Genomic DNA, 12,754 nt, shown 5'->3' with positions numbered 1-12,754 from the left:
TTGGCAGGGTGGGCGGGATTAGATGATCTTCAGAAGTTCCTTCCAACCCTAGCAGTTCTGTGATTCTATGATTCAAAATACTTGGGTTTTTTGCCATCTGAGACACACTTGTTACTTAGTTCTGTTGTTAAATAAGAAAAAAAAAAGTGGTCCTATTTCAAAAGTGTAAGTGCGATAATTTTTTTCTCAAAATCAACCATACAACAGTCCAAAACAGCTATACAAGAACTGAAGCCATTCAGGTATGTTTGTAACAAGAAAACAAATTTATTGATTTTAAAAGACAAGACACAATTTTGTTTTGAAAAACACAAGAAAGCTAGCCTGAGTTCAAGTCTGAAATATTCAGAAAAATCCTACTGTCTTTAGTATGTTCCAGTCATTTTTTTTTATACAACACACTAAAAGTTAATATATATTTTTATAATTATAAAAGGTCCCCAGTTATTGTACAGTACACAATACAAATTGCCAACAAACTATTATTTAGCTCCTGCCAGTTTTGAGAGGACATTATATACTAAAAGATTTAGCATTTGTCACAAAAATCACATCAGGAAATACGTATTTACAAAATCAAATACATTATACAAAAAAAACCATCACGTTATTCTGTAAAGATGTCTTCTTTAAATAATTAAAAAGTATATTCAACTGTAGCCCAAAAACTGGAAAAGAACATTACATTATCTCACACATACAATCTACAAAAAGTTGCTTACCTCATTTACATAATATATTCAGTCAACTGGAAAATAAGAATTTGAATATGTCCTAGTGTTATGATGTTTCTGTGCTGTGGGACTGGATAATGTAATCTGCCACTTACTAAGTGAAATTTAAATGATGGCACTTAAAAAAAATACAGTATAAAATAAATGCAACAAGGGAAGTTTCCTAGAAGGTGAGAAAGCCCTGAGTGATGATAAAATTACTGATTGGTAGCTCTAGAATTAACCTAATTAAAGTTTACCACCTCAGGCACAATTTTCTAAGTTTTTGAAAGGCACTCAAAGTTTCTTTAACAGCCTCATTGGTTATTAACTGTAAATCCAAATTTTCAGTGGGTATGAGTGGAAACGGGCAACTTGCTTTGGTACAAAAGTGATATTTCCCCAACATATTTTAAGTTGCTTAACTGGGTTACTTTAAAATGGGTATTTAATGTTTAAATACAAGGCAGTCACTTTAATATTGTAAGGAAGGAAACTTTATTTGGGGAACCCATTAAATATTCTTTGTGTAAAAAGCTTTTGCTGGCATCAGTGAGTCAAAAAGAATTGAACTGAGTTCCTGTTAAAACCCAATCCATTCAAGGTTGCTCCTCTGAAGTCTAAATTCCTCCTAAAAAGACATTTATTATTTCAGAGTAAAATTAATCTAGAACTGAAAATTCCTGTAAGATGTTTGCACCCTAACCAAGAAAGTGCTTAAGAACATACAAAGAACATCTTCCTGAATTAGTGTTAAGTGAGGCTCATTTGATGCCCATAGGCTTTTTCTGGGCCTTGTTTTCTACAGTGAATTTCAGCCTTAATGAGCAATCTCCAAGAATAATTCTTACCAAATATTTAACTACTCAGGGCTTCCAATCCCAAAATTCAATTTTTTTTTTTCAACAGGAAAAGGAGAAGAAAATCAGAATAAAACAAGAGTTAAAATGATAGTTTTCAAACTAAGGCATATTTTACTCCAAACAAACACTAGGCAGTCACTTTGTAAGTGGCTTTTACTATTTCTTAGTTAAACTGGTAAATTAAACTCAGGTCTACTGGCACATAAAATCACTAGCAGCAATGATCAAGGCATGCAAACTCAGAAGCATTTACAGTAAATTATGAATAAAAAAGTTGTTAAATTAAAACCCTTTGAGTATTGCATTTATGTTAATTAATTATGCATTAATTTGCATTAACTGACTAAAAGTGTTTACAACTTACTTGCACTATACTACTGACGTAATTCCCTTAAATAACTTTAAATGATACCCTTTTTCTTTGCCCTCAGCTAGACTTAAATAAGTACAGCTGCTTTAGTGTTTGCTGACTGATATTGCAAGGAACCAGTAGAAAATGTACTGTATTCTCACTTAGTAAGGTGGCATCAGTATCTCTAAGTTAAAAGCATCTTTACTTGCTGCTACACTTGTTCCCTTGTTCCTGTAAGCAGTAATTTGAAGAACAAAGGGGCTTTTAAAATTATTTGCTCGTGCAATTTCTAGTTGCTTTTAAAATTCTGACATTCAAGAAGGGCCATCCAAACTGTACCCTTGCATGTGAAATTTAATAAAATACCTTCATCTTCTAGCTAGTCATTATTGCAGTGACTGAGTTTTAAAAGGAATATTAACATAATTGTGCACTTTTTGTTCCTGTTTCTCACAAACACTGCCAAAAATTTCAATGCAAACACCTCAAATATTCTGCAAAATTTATTATTACTAAACCTTCTTTTAATCCTAAAGATTTCTCTTTTACAGTACTGGAGTATTCCAATACTAATCTATCTCAGGAAATTTTCAAAATAGCTGAATATATTTTCTAAACCTTTATCTTCTAAAGGAATCTTAAAGTAGACAACTTCCTATCTGTAGAATCATGTTTGATTTTCTTTGTATATATATATATGCAGTTATGAAAACCAGGGAGCTGAAGTACTGTTCTACATTACACAGTACATATAAATGGCAATGAATATTTTGCCTACATCTACTGAGGCCCCTATTAATAAAAAACATCCCCATATTGTATGCAAGTATTTACTTTAGACATAAGTAAAAAAAGATTTACAACACTATAAGCTATTTCAAAGTATATGCTCAGTGAACTAGTTAAATTATCTAAAAATCTTTGTTCCCATCATGTTACTTACAATGCTCAAAGGGTTAATGCAAGGCATCATATCAAATTAATTTCCTAGTACTAGAACTAAGCACTGTGTGTTTATGCTTCTATTCCAGTTTTTATTGTCAGTGTTAAATCACCAAACAAATTAGCAGAGATACTAGAATTCCATGTATCAATTTGCTTTAAACCATATACAAAGAGCATGTCCTGTTAGTGTGACAAGGGCCCAATTTTCAGAAATTCATCTTGCTCTCTCAGATTTGCACTTTGAACTCTGAAATTATTGTTGTATACTTATATTACTAATAAACCTGGGGTTTTTGTCAGCACATTTATGGCTCTCAGTGGTTGCTTTTGTTTTGTAAAAGCATTCTGAATTAAATTGGATTGCAGTGCATCTCTAACATGGATTTTTTTCTAAGCAGTGCAGATGTCAGTTGGTGAGAATGATAAAGATATCAGATAATTTTTCCTAGGGAAACCAAGATAAAACAAAAAGTGTTTCAGATATTTAAAAATACCTTGCTTTAAATTAAATTTATATATAGACCTATGCATTCCTGAATGACAGAGCTTAATTTTCCTATTTTTTTGAACTAAAGGCAGTATTGCCTTTAAAATCATCATTTTATAGGCAAATAATTTAACATCTATTTTCCAAATTTTTATGGAACTTTTAAAAAATGAAGGTGCTTTGAGCATACTACAGTACAAGCAAAAAAAAAAAACCTGAAAAAAAAAGTTTCAAAACCGATTTACCACAAGAAAGATGAAAAAGTAACAAAACGCTTTAGCATATATAAAACTTTTGAAAATTGGGCCCTGTGCTTTGAAAAGGTAGTTCAACAAGACCTCTTCCCCCACACTGTTCACTGTGCTATTTTGTGCTAATGGGGGAAATGCCTCTAAAATAATTATTCTGGATTCCATTTCAAGATTAGATAAAACACAATAAATCATATCAACTCTCATAATGTCTACCCTGTGGACACACGCTACACCTCTCCATAGCATTGACCAGAGACGTCAGAGCTGGTGTGGCGATGCAGCCGCACGCTACACATTACAGAATACACACTGAGGTATTCGCATCTCTCTACTTCAACAAGTACTAAAACCCAGCTATTAAACAGCAAGGGTGTGCAAAATGTTTTATCTAAGCATTTGATTGAAATTTCAGTAAGAACAAAACAAAAGACCCCCAAATTTGTAAGTTTACAACAGAGTAAGATAGTTGCTCTAAAAAACCTTGGTAAAATCTTTAGAATTTAAGAGTAAGAATACAGACTCCAGTCAGTTTTTTGAACCTGTGAAAGTTCCAATTTGTTTTGATAATTCATTGTTTTTAGAAGCTATGAAATACACTCCATTTTTTGTATTCAGATTTTTGTTCAGTTTTGTTTTTCACTAGATGACATTTAACAACTGAGTGGAGTGGAAAGCTAAGCAATGAAAGATACTCAAGTCCCACTATATTTAGCAATCTAGATTTACCTTTTACAATTGTACTCTTTTCTCAGCAACAACAAATTCAACATTAAACCAAGAAAGCATAAGATAACACAAACACAAAAATTAAAACAACTACTACAGTATTAAAAAAAAGCTGAAAATGAAAAAAAAGTTGAATTATTTCACTTTATTTTACTTGTAAACATCTTATAATGCACAATGAAGGGGAGTAAATATTTATCACAGCTTAGTTTTAGCATTTTTGGTGAAGGGTACAGATGTGCTGATTTCTAAGGAAAAATCAGGACACACTGAGTGATATATGTGACAACAAAATCTATAATGAGATTCAGTGCATTTATGAGTTTAGAAATAATGAATATAAATGTCACTTTTATTTTTACTGAGGCAAAAGCCATCTACTGACATTGGTAGGAATTATGCCTACACAGAATGAGCTGGATGGGTTCACAATTCTGCAAAGGAATTAAATATTTTTTTTTGTGCACCAGTAATGTTACGACATTTTAGTTTATGTGCAGCTGTATTTGGAGCATATGTAAACTCTAGCAACAAACTTGTTTGCTATAAATAAACTTCCATTTTACATGCTCTTCTCCCATTTGGTATATATGACTTTAAAGTCATTTCCAGACACACTAGATAAGCCAGAATAAAAGAATCCTATTTTTTTTTACACAGTCTTTCCTATAAAGTTGATATTTTTGTGTTCTCATTCACTTTTTGGAATTTTTTTCTTATTTAATTCTTCTACTTTAGTGTAGTAAATTCATGTGTCTGCATAATGAAATGTTTTTGAAGAAAAACTTGAGTTCTTTAATGTCAATTAATATGGTCTTTATAAACTGATATTATTTAACCATTAAAATGTAATATCTGGCTGATACACCACAAAATATAGAAATTGAAAACATGCACTGCATTATGTACCTGCTCATTTATTTCTTTTTAGTTTTTAAAATTAAAAGTAGGCAAGGGTTTAGAAAATATATAATCATGCTTGGGACTATGGTCAATCTATTTTGACATTTGAAGTTGGTATTAAAGCTAGTTTTGCTTTTCAAATTCCCAAGCAAATTTTATTTCTATTAAAGTGAAATCCAGCTAGAAACAAGAAAAAATAGGTCTATTGTCATTCTAAGAGGGATATTAAAATTATTTAATAATAAAAAAATCCTTTTATTCTTTTGAAGGCTGTGTAACCTGCCCTTACTTCTTAGGGAATTTGAAAATGACAGGCACACCTTGTTGAATTAATTTAAGAGTTAAGAATAACAAAAAGTACTAAGTCTTAGCTTCAGTTCTGTTTAAGGCACCATGTAATAGCCGAGGTACAATGATCCCTGATGTACATTCTTAAATGGCAATGGTCCATCTAGCCACCTATTCAAATTCTACACAATTGGGAATAGGTACAAGTGAGGTGTGCCAGTTACACTGCCTTGTCTAATTTTTGTAAAAATTTAAATCCACTTTAACAACAAGGAAATGTTTTTGAAAGGAAAATGATGCAGGTTGCTACATTCCTTGCATTCTATAAATCATCTTTTCTAAGAGCAGCAGATTGAACCACTAGTAGGAAAAGACCTGGAATAGAAGAAAGTCATCCAAATGGAATGTTTTCCTGTATGTCCAGTTCAGCATAAGTAGCACATACACATAAAATTAACAATAATCAAGTCACTTTTTTTTTTAGCTTCAGTTTCTAACAACTACAGTGCCACTGAACAATCAAAAGCATCAGTTCAGTGGCCTCACATATAGAATCAGTAGTCTTCAAAACAGAGGAACTGGTATGCAAATAATATCTGAAACTGTTGATTTTAAATGAAGCTTGCATTGTTTACATCATGTTCAGATAATTAGGTACATTTATGCCATACAGATTACCACATTCTGATACAATTCTGTCTTTAAACAGCTTCTTCCTCACAGGAAGAAATGAGGAGATCTTCTCAACCCTCCAGCATTATTACAAAAAATCCCCCTGAATACTCACAATTTTATCAAAATAGTGTCTTCTCGTAGTACGATGAAAAGCACCTTTTATAACAAATTTGATACATCTGCTGTCAAATAAGTATGCCTCCAGTGTAAATCAAAGAAAACAGTTCTTTTGATATTTCACAGAAGTGCATCTAATTAAAAACCTATCTATATGAAATCAGCATAATAACTAATAATTAACATTAAAATATTTTTAAAACTATGAAAAAAATTAAATTATTATAAGAGGACAAAACATTAACATTAAACTTTGCAAAAATCTTCCTTGCATTTGATACAAAGAAACCTCTTCATATTGAGTGGCCAAAGTAAAATGATTTCGTTTACAAAAATTTGTTTCTAAACAGACCTGGCAAAATACGTACACCCATTCCATTTAACAACTCCAACAAAATAATGATCAGAACAGTTACATTTGACAACAGTCAACCTTCAGACTTATTCTCTTTTTTTTTTTCTTTTTCATATTAAACCTTAACAGCTAATGCAATGGGGTGTATGTCGGAGGCCAGGGGAAGTTTCACATTAGACTGCAGTATATGTATTTCCAGTAGCACTGCATTGTCTGATAGTCTGAGTAGTTGCAACAATGTGCTCATTATGAATTGGGTTCAGGAGGTTCTGCTGTACTCCACTCTCAAGCACTGGCTGCATGCAGCCCACCTGGAATGCCTGGTTTAGCTCAGTTTTCTCCCTCTTAGCTTGTGGCTCTCCACTTTCATCCAGCTCTTCATCTATTTCACTTTCAACTTCGCTGCCCTCATCTGCACAAACAAACCAGCATGTAACTACCACAAAAGATAAGTTTCTAATACAAGGCTCTTTATTTTGTAAGTAATAGTTGAAATACAGGGGAGCAATCTGATAAAGCATAAACTGAAAATTAAAATTTTAATGGAAAAGAAGTCAACTGTTATCTCAAATAGATAAACAGATTCAGGTTTCATCACTTGAGCTACACACTTTTAATGTGAAAAAAAAGCCTGGAATCTCAAAAGGTCTAACAAATAATATTAACTTCATACTGGAAAATGTCTCATTTGCTAAACACAATGAACAAGAGCTGTTACTTTTAGGTACAGATAGGGAAACTGAGGCGAGGAGAGTTGTGGTCACTTGACTCCAAATTTTGACAAACATTCTTATATTCACTAGTTGAGTTCTGAGGTCAAATCACCCCCAATCACTCAAGTAGTCAGTATAAGAATGCATGTCAAAATAGAGCAGGAAGAGAATTTAAGGAACTAATTTTTCCCTGACTACCTGCATACAATTCGGCTTCTTGACTTAACAAAACATTCACTACAGTTAAATATCCATAAGCTTATTCTTGTCTTTCTTCCCCCAACTGTTACCCTCCTGCATCCTATTAGACATAACAAAATTTGCATAAAAATTTGAGTATTTCTTTGTGACAATAATAAACATCTTCAAAATATTCTTATTGTAAAACAAACCTACGATATTCCAGTCATTATTACATGTGGCACATTACAGACACAGCTATTGTATTATATCAATGTATCCACACAGCACATACATGCACTTTATAGGATGATACAGCTCTGAATTCTGTTTGACTTGTGTTTTTAAAACATAAGGATTTATTTTGCTCAGAGACACATTAGCTCAAAACAGAATTATACCCTGGAGATACTGAAATGCTTACCTTTATCCATATTTCCAGGGGACACAGCATTTAAATCACCAAACTGCAAAATAAACAATTAAAAAATGGACACAGTCTTAAGTAAACGTGGACACAGAATATCTATGATGTAGGAAATCTGTGCTCCACTGGTTTGATGCATTCATTCAAATGCATGATCTTAGCTGCAGCCACAGTCATAGCAGAACAATTTCTCATTCCATTTCAGTCTTGTGCTTATTAAGACAATTATCACTAAGTAAACCCTCAAAAATTAAAATGGAGAAATACAACCTTTGTAAAGATTCTCAGGGCCTTTGTTGTTTGAAGTGAGCTATTTCTGTGTCTTATAAGGCCATAAATTATAGTGGATATTCATTCTGAACTGCCAATATTATAACAAAAAACTCTCTTTAAAATTTCCCAGGCACCATTTTAATTGTGCTTGAGCAAAATGAAGTATGTACAGTGTTGTTAATCTACCTGGAAGGCAGATGAAAGGCACTGCTGATAAAAGGTTTATAACCTGTTAACTGATTTACATCAAAATCCTGAGCTTTTAAAAGAAGCTGCATGTGAGTTAGAAACCTTCTTCCCTTTCCTTCCTCCATTTCTCTTGTGTGAAATTTGGAAGAGTAAAATGCCACCAGTGGATATCAAATGAAAAGCACATTGTTTACACAGATACATTTCTAGCCATAAATGATGATACCAGTCTTTTCCAGAAGAATTTTGCCAATGCCTGTGTCCAAGGTAGGATAGGAGAGGAAGGGAGAAGTATGAGAATGCTTTTCTCAGCTGGAACCAGTTTATACTCTTTTACAGTGCTTGTTGGACTGTAATCTTCCTCATTTTATTTCAGCCATTGAATACACAGAACCATAAGAAGACATGCATTTCATGTATTACTTCTATTCTGCCCCTCACCTCCAAAAATTTTGCAATACTTACTCCCTCATAGTATTTCCATATTCAGTCTCATAAACTTGTTAGAGTTTATGAGACTGAATATGAAAATACTATGAGGGAGTAAGTCTGCTGAGACAACAAGAATGTAGTAACTGCATACTTGTGTAGTACTTTCTGCAAATATAAGGCAAGAAATGTAAGAGAATCTATACTGATGGTGGGTCTTTCTACTAAGCAAAAAAAATTATTTAATTTTTCTGAAACATGTCATGACACATGATATAAAATAATTTGAAAAAGCAATCTGAGACACCTTCCAACTTCTCTTGAAAGTATATTATCTCTTTATAATATTTAATAAGCCTATCAATATGTCTTGTGGGAAGAATGAAAACTCAACTAGCAAAATTACCTGCAATTTATAGGTAACACAGAACATGATAGAGTGACTCGCAAGTGTAAAAATGTAACAAATCCTTCCTATTAACAATTTAGCATATTTTCAAATATATCTATTTTCCAGCACTTTGAAGCATTATTATTTTGGGACAGTTCATGCTTTCCTGACTGTCTCACTCAAAATAAAAGGTCAGATGAACTACTGAAAAGAAGAGGGGTAAGGGAAACTTTGCCTTGCAAATGCCATAGCTGAGTATAAAAAAATAGTTGTGCTTTGAGATTCTAGATCTTCTTTTATAAGCCAACAGTCTTTGCAACAACTGTATGAAAATCAAATGTGTTGCAAACCTCTATGTATGTCGTCACCGGTATGCAAACAGGTCTGTACAAGCCAAAATTCTGCATGTAAACCAGCCTTCTTATGTCAAAGAGGGTATACATTTTGTGTGGGAATTATGTGTGCAAATGCATGTAAACAGATCCACAGAAGTAACATTTTTCTATTACTATGCCCTTTTTTATTTTCACATAAAATATTCAGGTCTCAAAAAGTGGACAATAGTTGCTGGTTGATCAATGTTTTTCAAACTATGCATATGAATCTGTGTGCAGATTCATAAAAGAGTAAGTTCATTTAGAAATAACTGATTTTAGGAATTCAACGTTATTTTAATACTTTTACAATGAACCAGTTAAACAAGTCTGAAACCACTGTATAGATTTGTAACTCAGTCTATTGTAATACTGCAGAACATCCGACCATTCTACATACACGCCTAAAAATGTGCAAAAAAACTTTCTCCAATTCATCACTAAATCTATCAATCTAGTCTCTTACATATTATCTTACCTCTCCCATAACTGCAATAGGTGTCTCTCCTGTTGCCTGAGCAACACGATGTTCTACTAAGTAAAACATGTATTCATCGTAAAGCAAGCGGATCAGATGAAATGAGCCAAAGCTAGCAGCACTGCGCAAGGTTAAATCCCGAATCACCATTGAGCTATTTGAAAATAAAAAATATATATATATGTTTATGTATTGTATGTCACAGCCATTTTAACATTTACCCATGTAGACAGACATTCCACCTCAAAACCAATATTCTCAAAAGTAACATTATCCTCAACTGTCTGATTTAATGGGATGACCAGGAAAGGGCAATCATTTGCTTGTCTCCTTTCTCAGAACGTACTGGTGAACACCACATAGGAAATAACCAGACTAGTTTGGTTTTGGTATTGACCTATGCATAACTACCACTAATTGAACAAATGTAAAACTTAACTTGAAAGAAACTTTGTTGAAAACAAAACCAACTAAAATGGCAAGAAAACAATTTGTTTTCAAAGAAACTGTTGCTTAAATAATGTCTGTTGCGTCAGTCTTTCTATGGCAATGCTTTTAATTGCCAGAATTTAAAAAGTTTTTAAACTTAAAATTAAAAAAAATATAGACTTATTGTGTGTTCATATTATGTCTTCATATCTTCAGCTAGCAGTCACTACAGTCAGGTTCAAAGAACAAGGTTTACTCTGATAACTGTTTCAATAAGCAGCTAACATGAAATGCTTGTCTTAATGTTCTTTTCATATATTAAAAACAGCTTTTGCCCTTCTTATCTAATAAACATTGATGCCACAAAGTTTTAGTAAGTAATACTGAAAACAGTGACTTAATAACTGCATAGTTTTTTAACCGAAACAATTCATAGTATGTTTCTAACTCTGGACAAAATTACACCTGCATTCATTTTCAGATGGCCTTTAAAATAATAAACGAGGGCCATTTAGGTCCTGTTCATTTGCTGATAGCCCTGAGTTCAAGGTTAATAACAGAAGTCCTCTAAAAAAAACCCCATGGTTTTCATGATGTACCAAGCTACTGGTTGATATTAGATTTATCAACTTCATTACAATGCACAATTCAGCAATTAATAGAATAGTTAGAATGTTTTAAAATCTATTAAATGATACCTGTAGAAAGACCATTTTAACAGAAATTGCCGTGCTGCTTTAGGAAAGCTGGGTCTTCCTTCATATGGTTTCAATGCTTGCATCATTACATTATCAAGCCAGGCAGCCCACTGCTCCAGAGTGCTCTGCTGTTGAAGAGTCATCTTGAAATCTGTTTCGAGTCTCTGAACCATGTTGTCATCACACTGGCACACCCAGGAAGCCTGCTCCTGTTACAGCACATGGCAGCTCTTGAATTGACAATACGTAAGCCAAAGCACACAATGTAATTGTATCTCAAAGGTTAAGCTGCTCAATGGATGAAAGAGACTGGACCCACTTACTAGACAGACTAAGAAGTGTTTTTTATTTTACATCTATTGTAATTTTGTTGAAAGCAAATAGGTGGGAAATGTATAGCATGAAAGAACAGACATCAAATAAAGAAATTAGAACAAACAATGTAAACAAAAAAGTTTCCTGTTTCCCACATTCATTTGTGAAAAAAGGCTTCCAATTTTGTAATTTTTCTGTTGGAATACTTATATCTTCTATTTTTTTCTGGGATTTCAGGCAGAAGAAGCAAGAAGAGTCAAATTTAGAGAACTAAAGTAATAAAAAAAGTAGAGAGAAATCAAGTGCAACATTCCTTTTGTTCTGAAGAAGTTAAGCTTAAAGACAAATCCTGTTACATGGTGTTATAAAAAAAACTTTGTACGCAAACAAGGATTGTTTGCTGACTCTACACAGCAATAGATTACCCATCGCTTAAAGACAACATGAGCTGCGTACAAGTGGAGAAACACACTACGCAGCAATCAGCAATTTAGTCAGTGTTAACAAGTTTAAATAAAGTTAACAGTAAAATTCAGAAAATGAGAAAAAAATTAAGCTCACTAACTGCAAGCCATTTCCATTTAAACTTTAGTTGTCATGTGCCAAATTAACATCTCATTCACAGACTCTGTATCCATGTCAACATATTACTGTACTTAATATAATGTATCTTTGGTCAAGAACTCTTGACTAGATTTCTGTTAAGTGTGTTAACAAGTACATTAAAACACTCTTACAACTAAGAGAAACAGAGAACTACCAGGAGCCCAAAACCTTTCACTTTGCTGGCCGGAAGGACAAAAGTATTTTTCCTCAGACAAGCAAAAACATCTGGAGAAATTAAGCTTAGTAAAAACATGAATTTATACTATATAGGTTCCAACCACACTAATCTAATCCATTATTCAGGAGATCTTGTAAATTTAGGCAGAGGAACGTAGAAAAAAAATACTAATGTATGGGGTTTTAATACTAATGTACGGAGACAGTCTCTACTGAAAATGCTATGCATTTAAATAACTTTAGAGACATTCAGAAGACATGCTACTGAGTTCTAATCCTAAAATATAATTTTTGCTATTAGTGAGACACGATTCATGGTACCCATTCTAAGAAGGTATTTGCTCTACATTTGCATAGAAGTTGGAAGAATATGTGCATTTCAAGAAAGCAAATTGAA

The 12,754-nt window shown here is 32.9% G+C and overlaps 1 protein-coding gene across 2 annotated transcripts in view; it reads right to left on the bottom strand.

Moving 5' to 3' along the window:
• Positions 1-243: 243 nt before the first annotated feature.
• The window catches only part of RFX3 (regulatory factor X3), a 106,907-nt gene continuing 94,396 nt past the window's right edge, over positions 244-12,754 (bottom strand). For both annotated transcript variants that reach the window (XM_054283191.1, XM_054283198.1), the window contains 4 exons: positions 11,260-11,468; positions 10,133-10,286; positions 7,996-8,038; positions 244-7,090 (listed from right to left, as the gene is read on the bottom strand). In XM_054283191.1, the coding sequence (XP_054139166.1) occupies positions 6,852-7,090; positions 7,996-8,038; positions 10,133-10,286; positions 11,260-11,468 (645 nt within the window). In that variant the 3' untranslated portion in view covers positions 244-6,851. The remainder of the gene's footprint in view (positions 7,091-7,995; positions 8,039-10,132; positions 10,287-11,259; positions 11,469-12,754) is intronic.

Source organism: Melozone crissalis, unplaced genomic scaffold, assembly GCF_028551555.1.
Source record: "Melozone crissalis strain CALT ecotype California unplaced genomic scaffold, PUWL_Pcris_2 ptg000005l_1, whole genome shotgun sequence".
NCBI lineage: Eukaryota > Metazoa > Chordata > Aves > Passeriformes > Passerellidae > Melozone > Melozone crissalis.
Note: the sequence above shows the minus strand (reverse complement) of the source record. Positions and strands in the feature narration are given on the sequence as shown.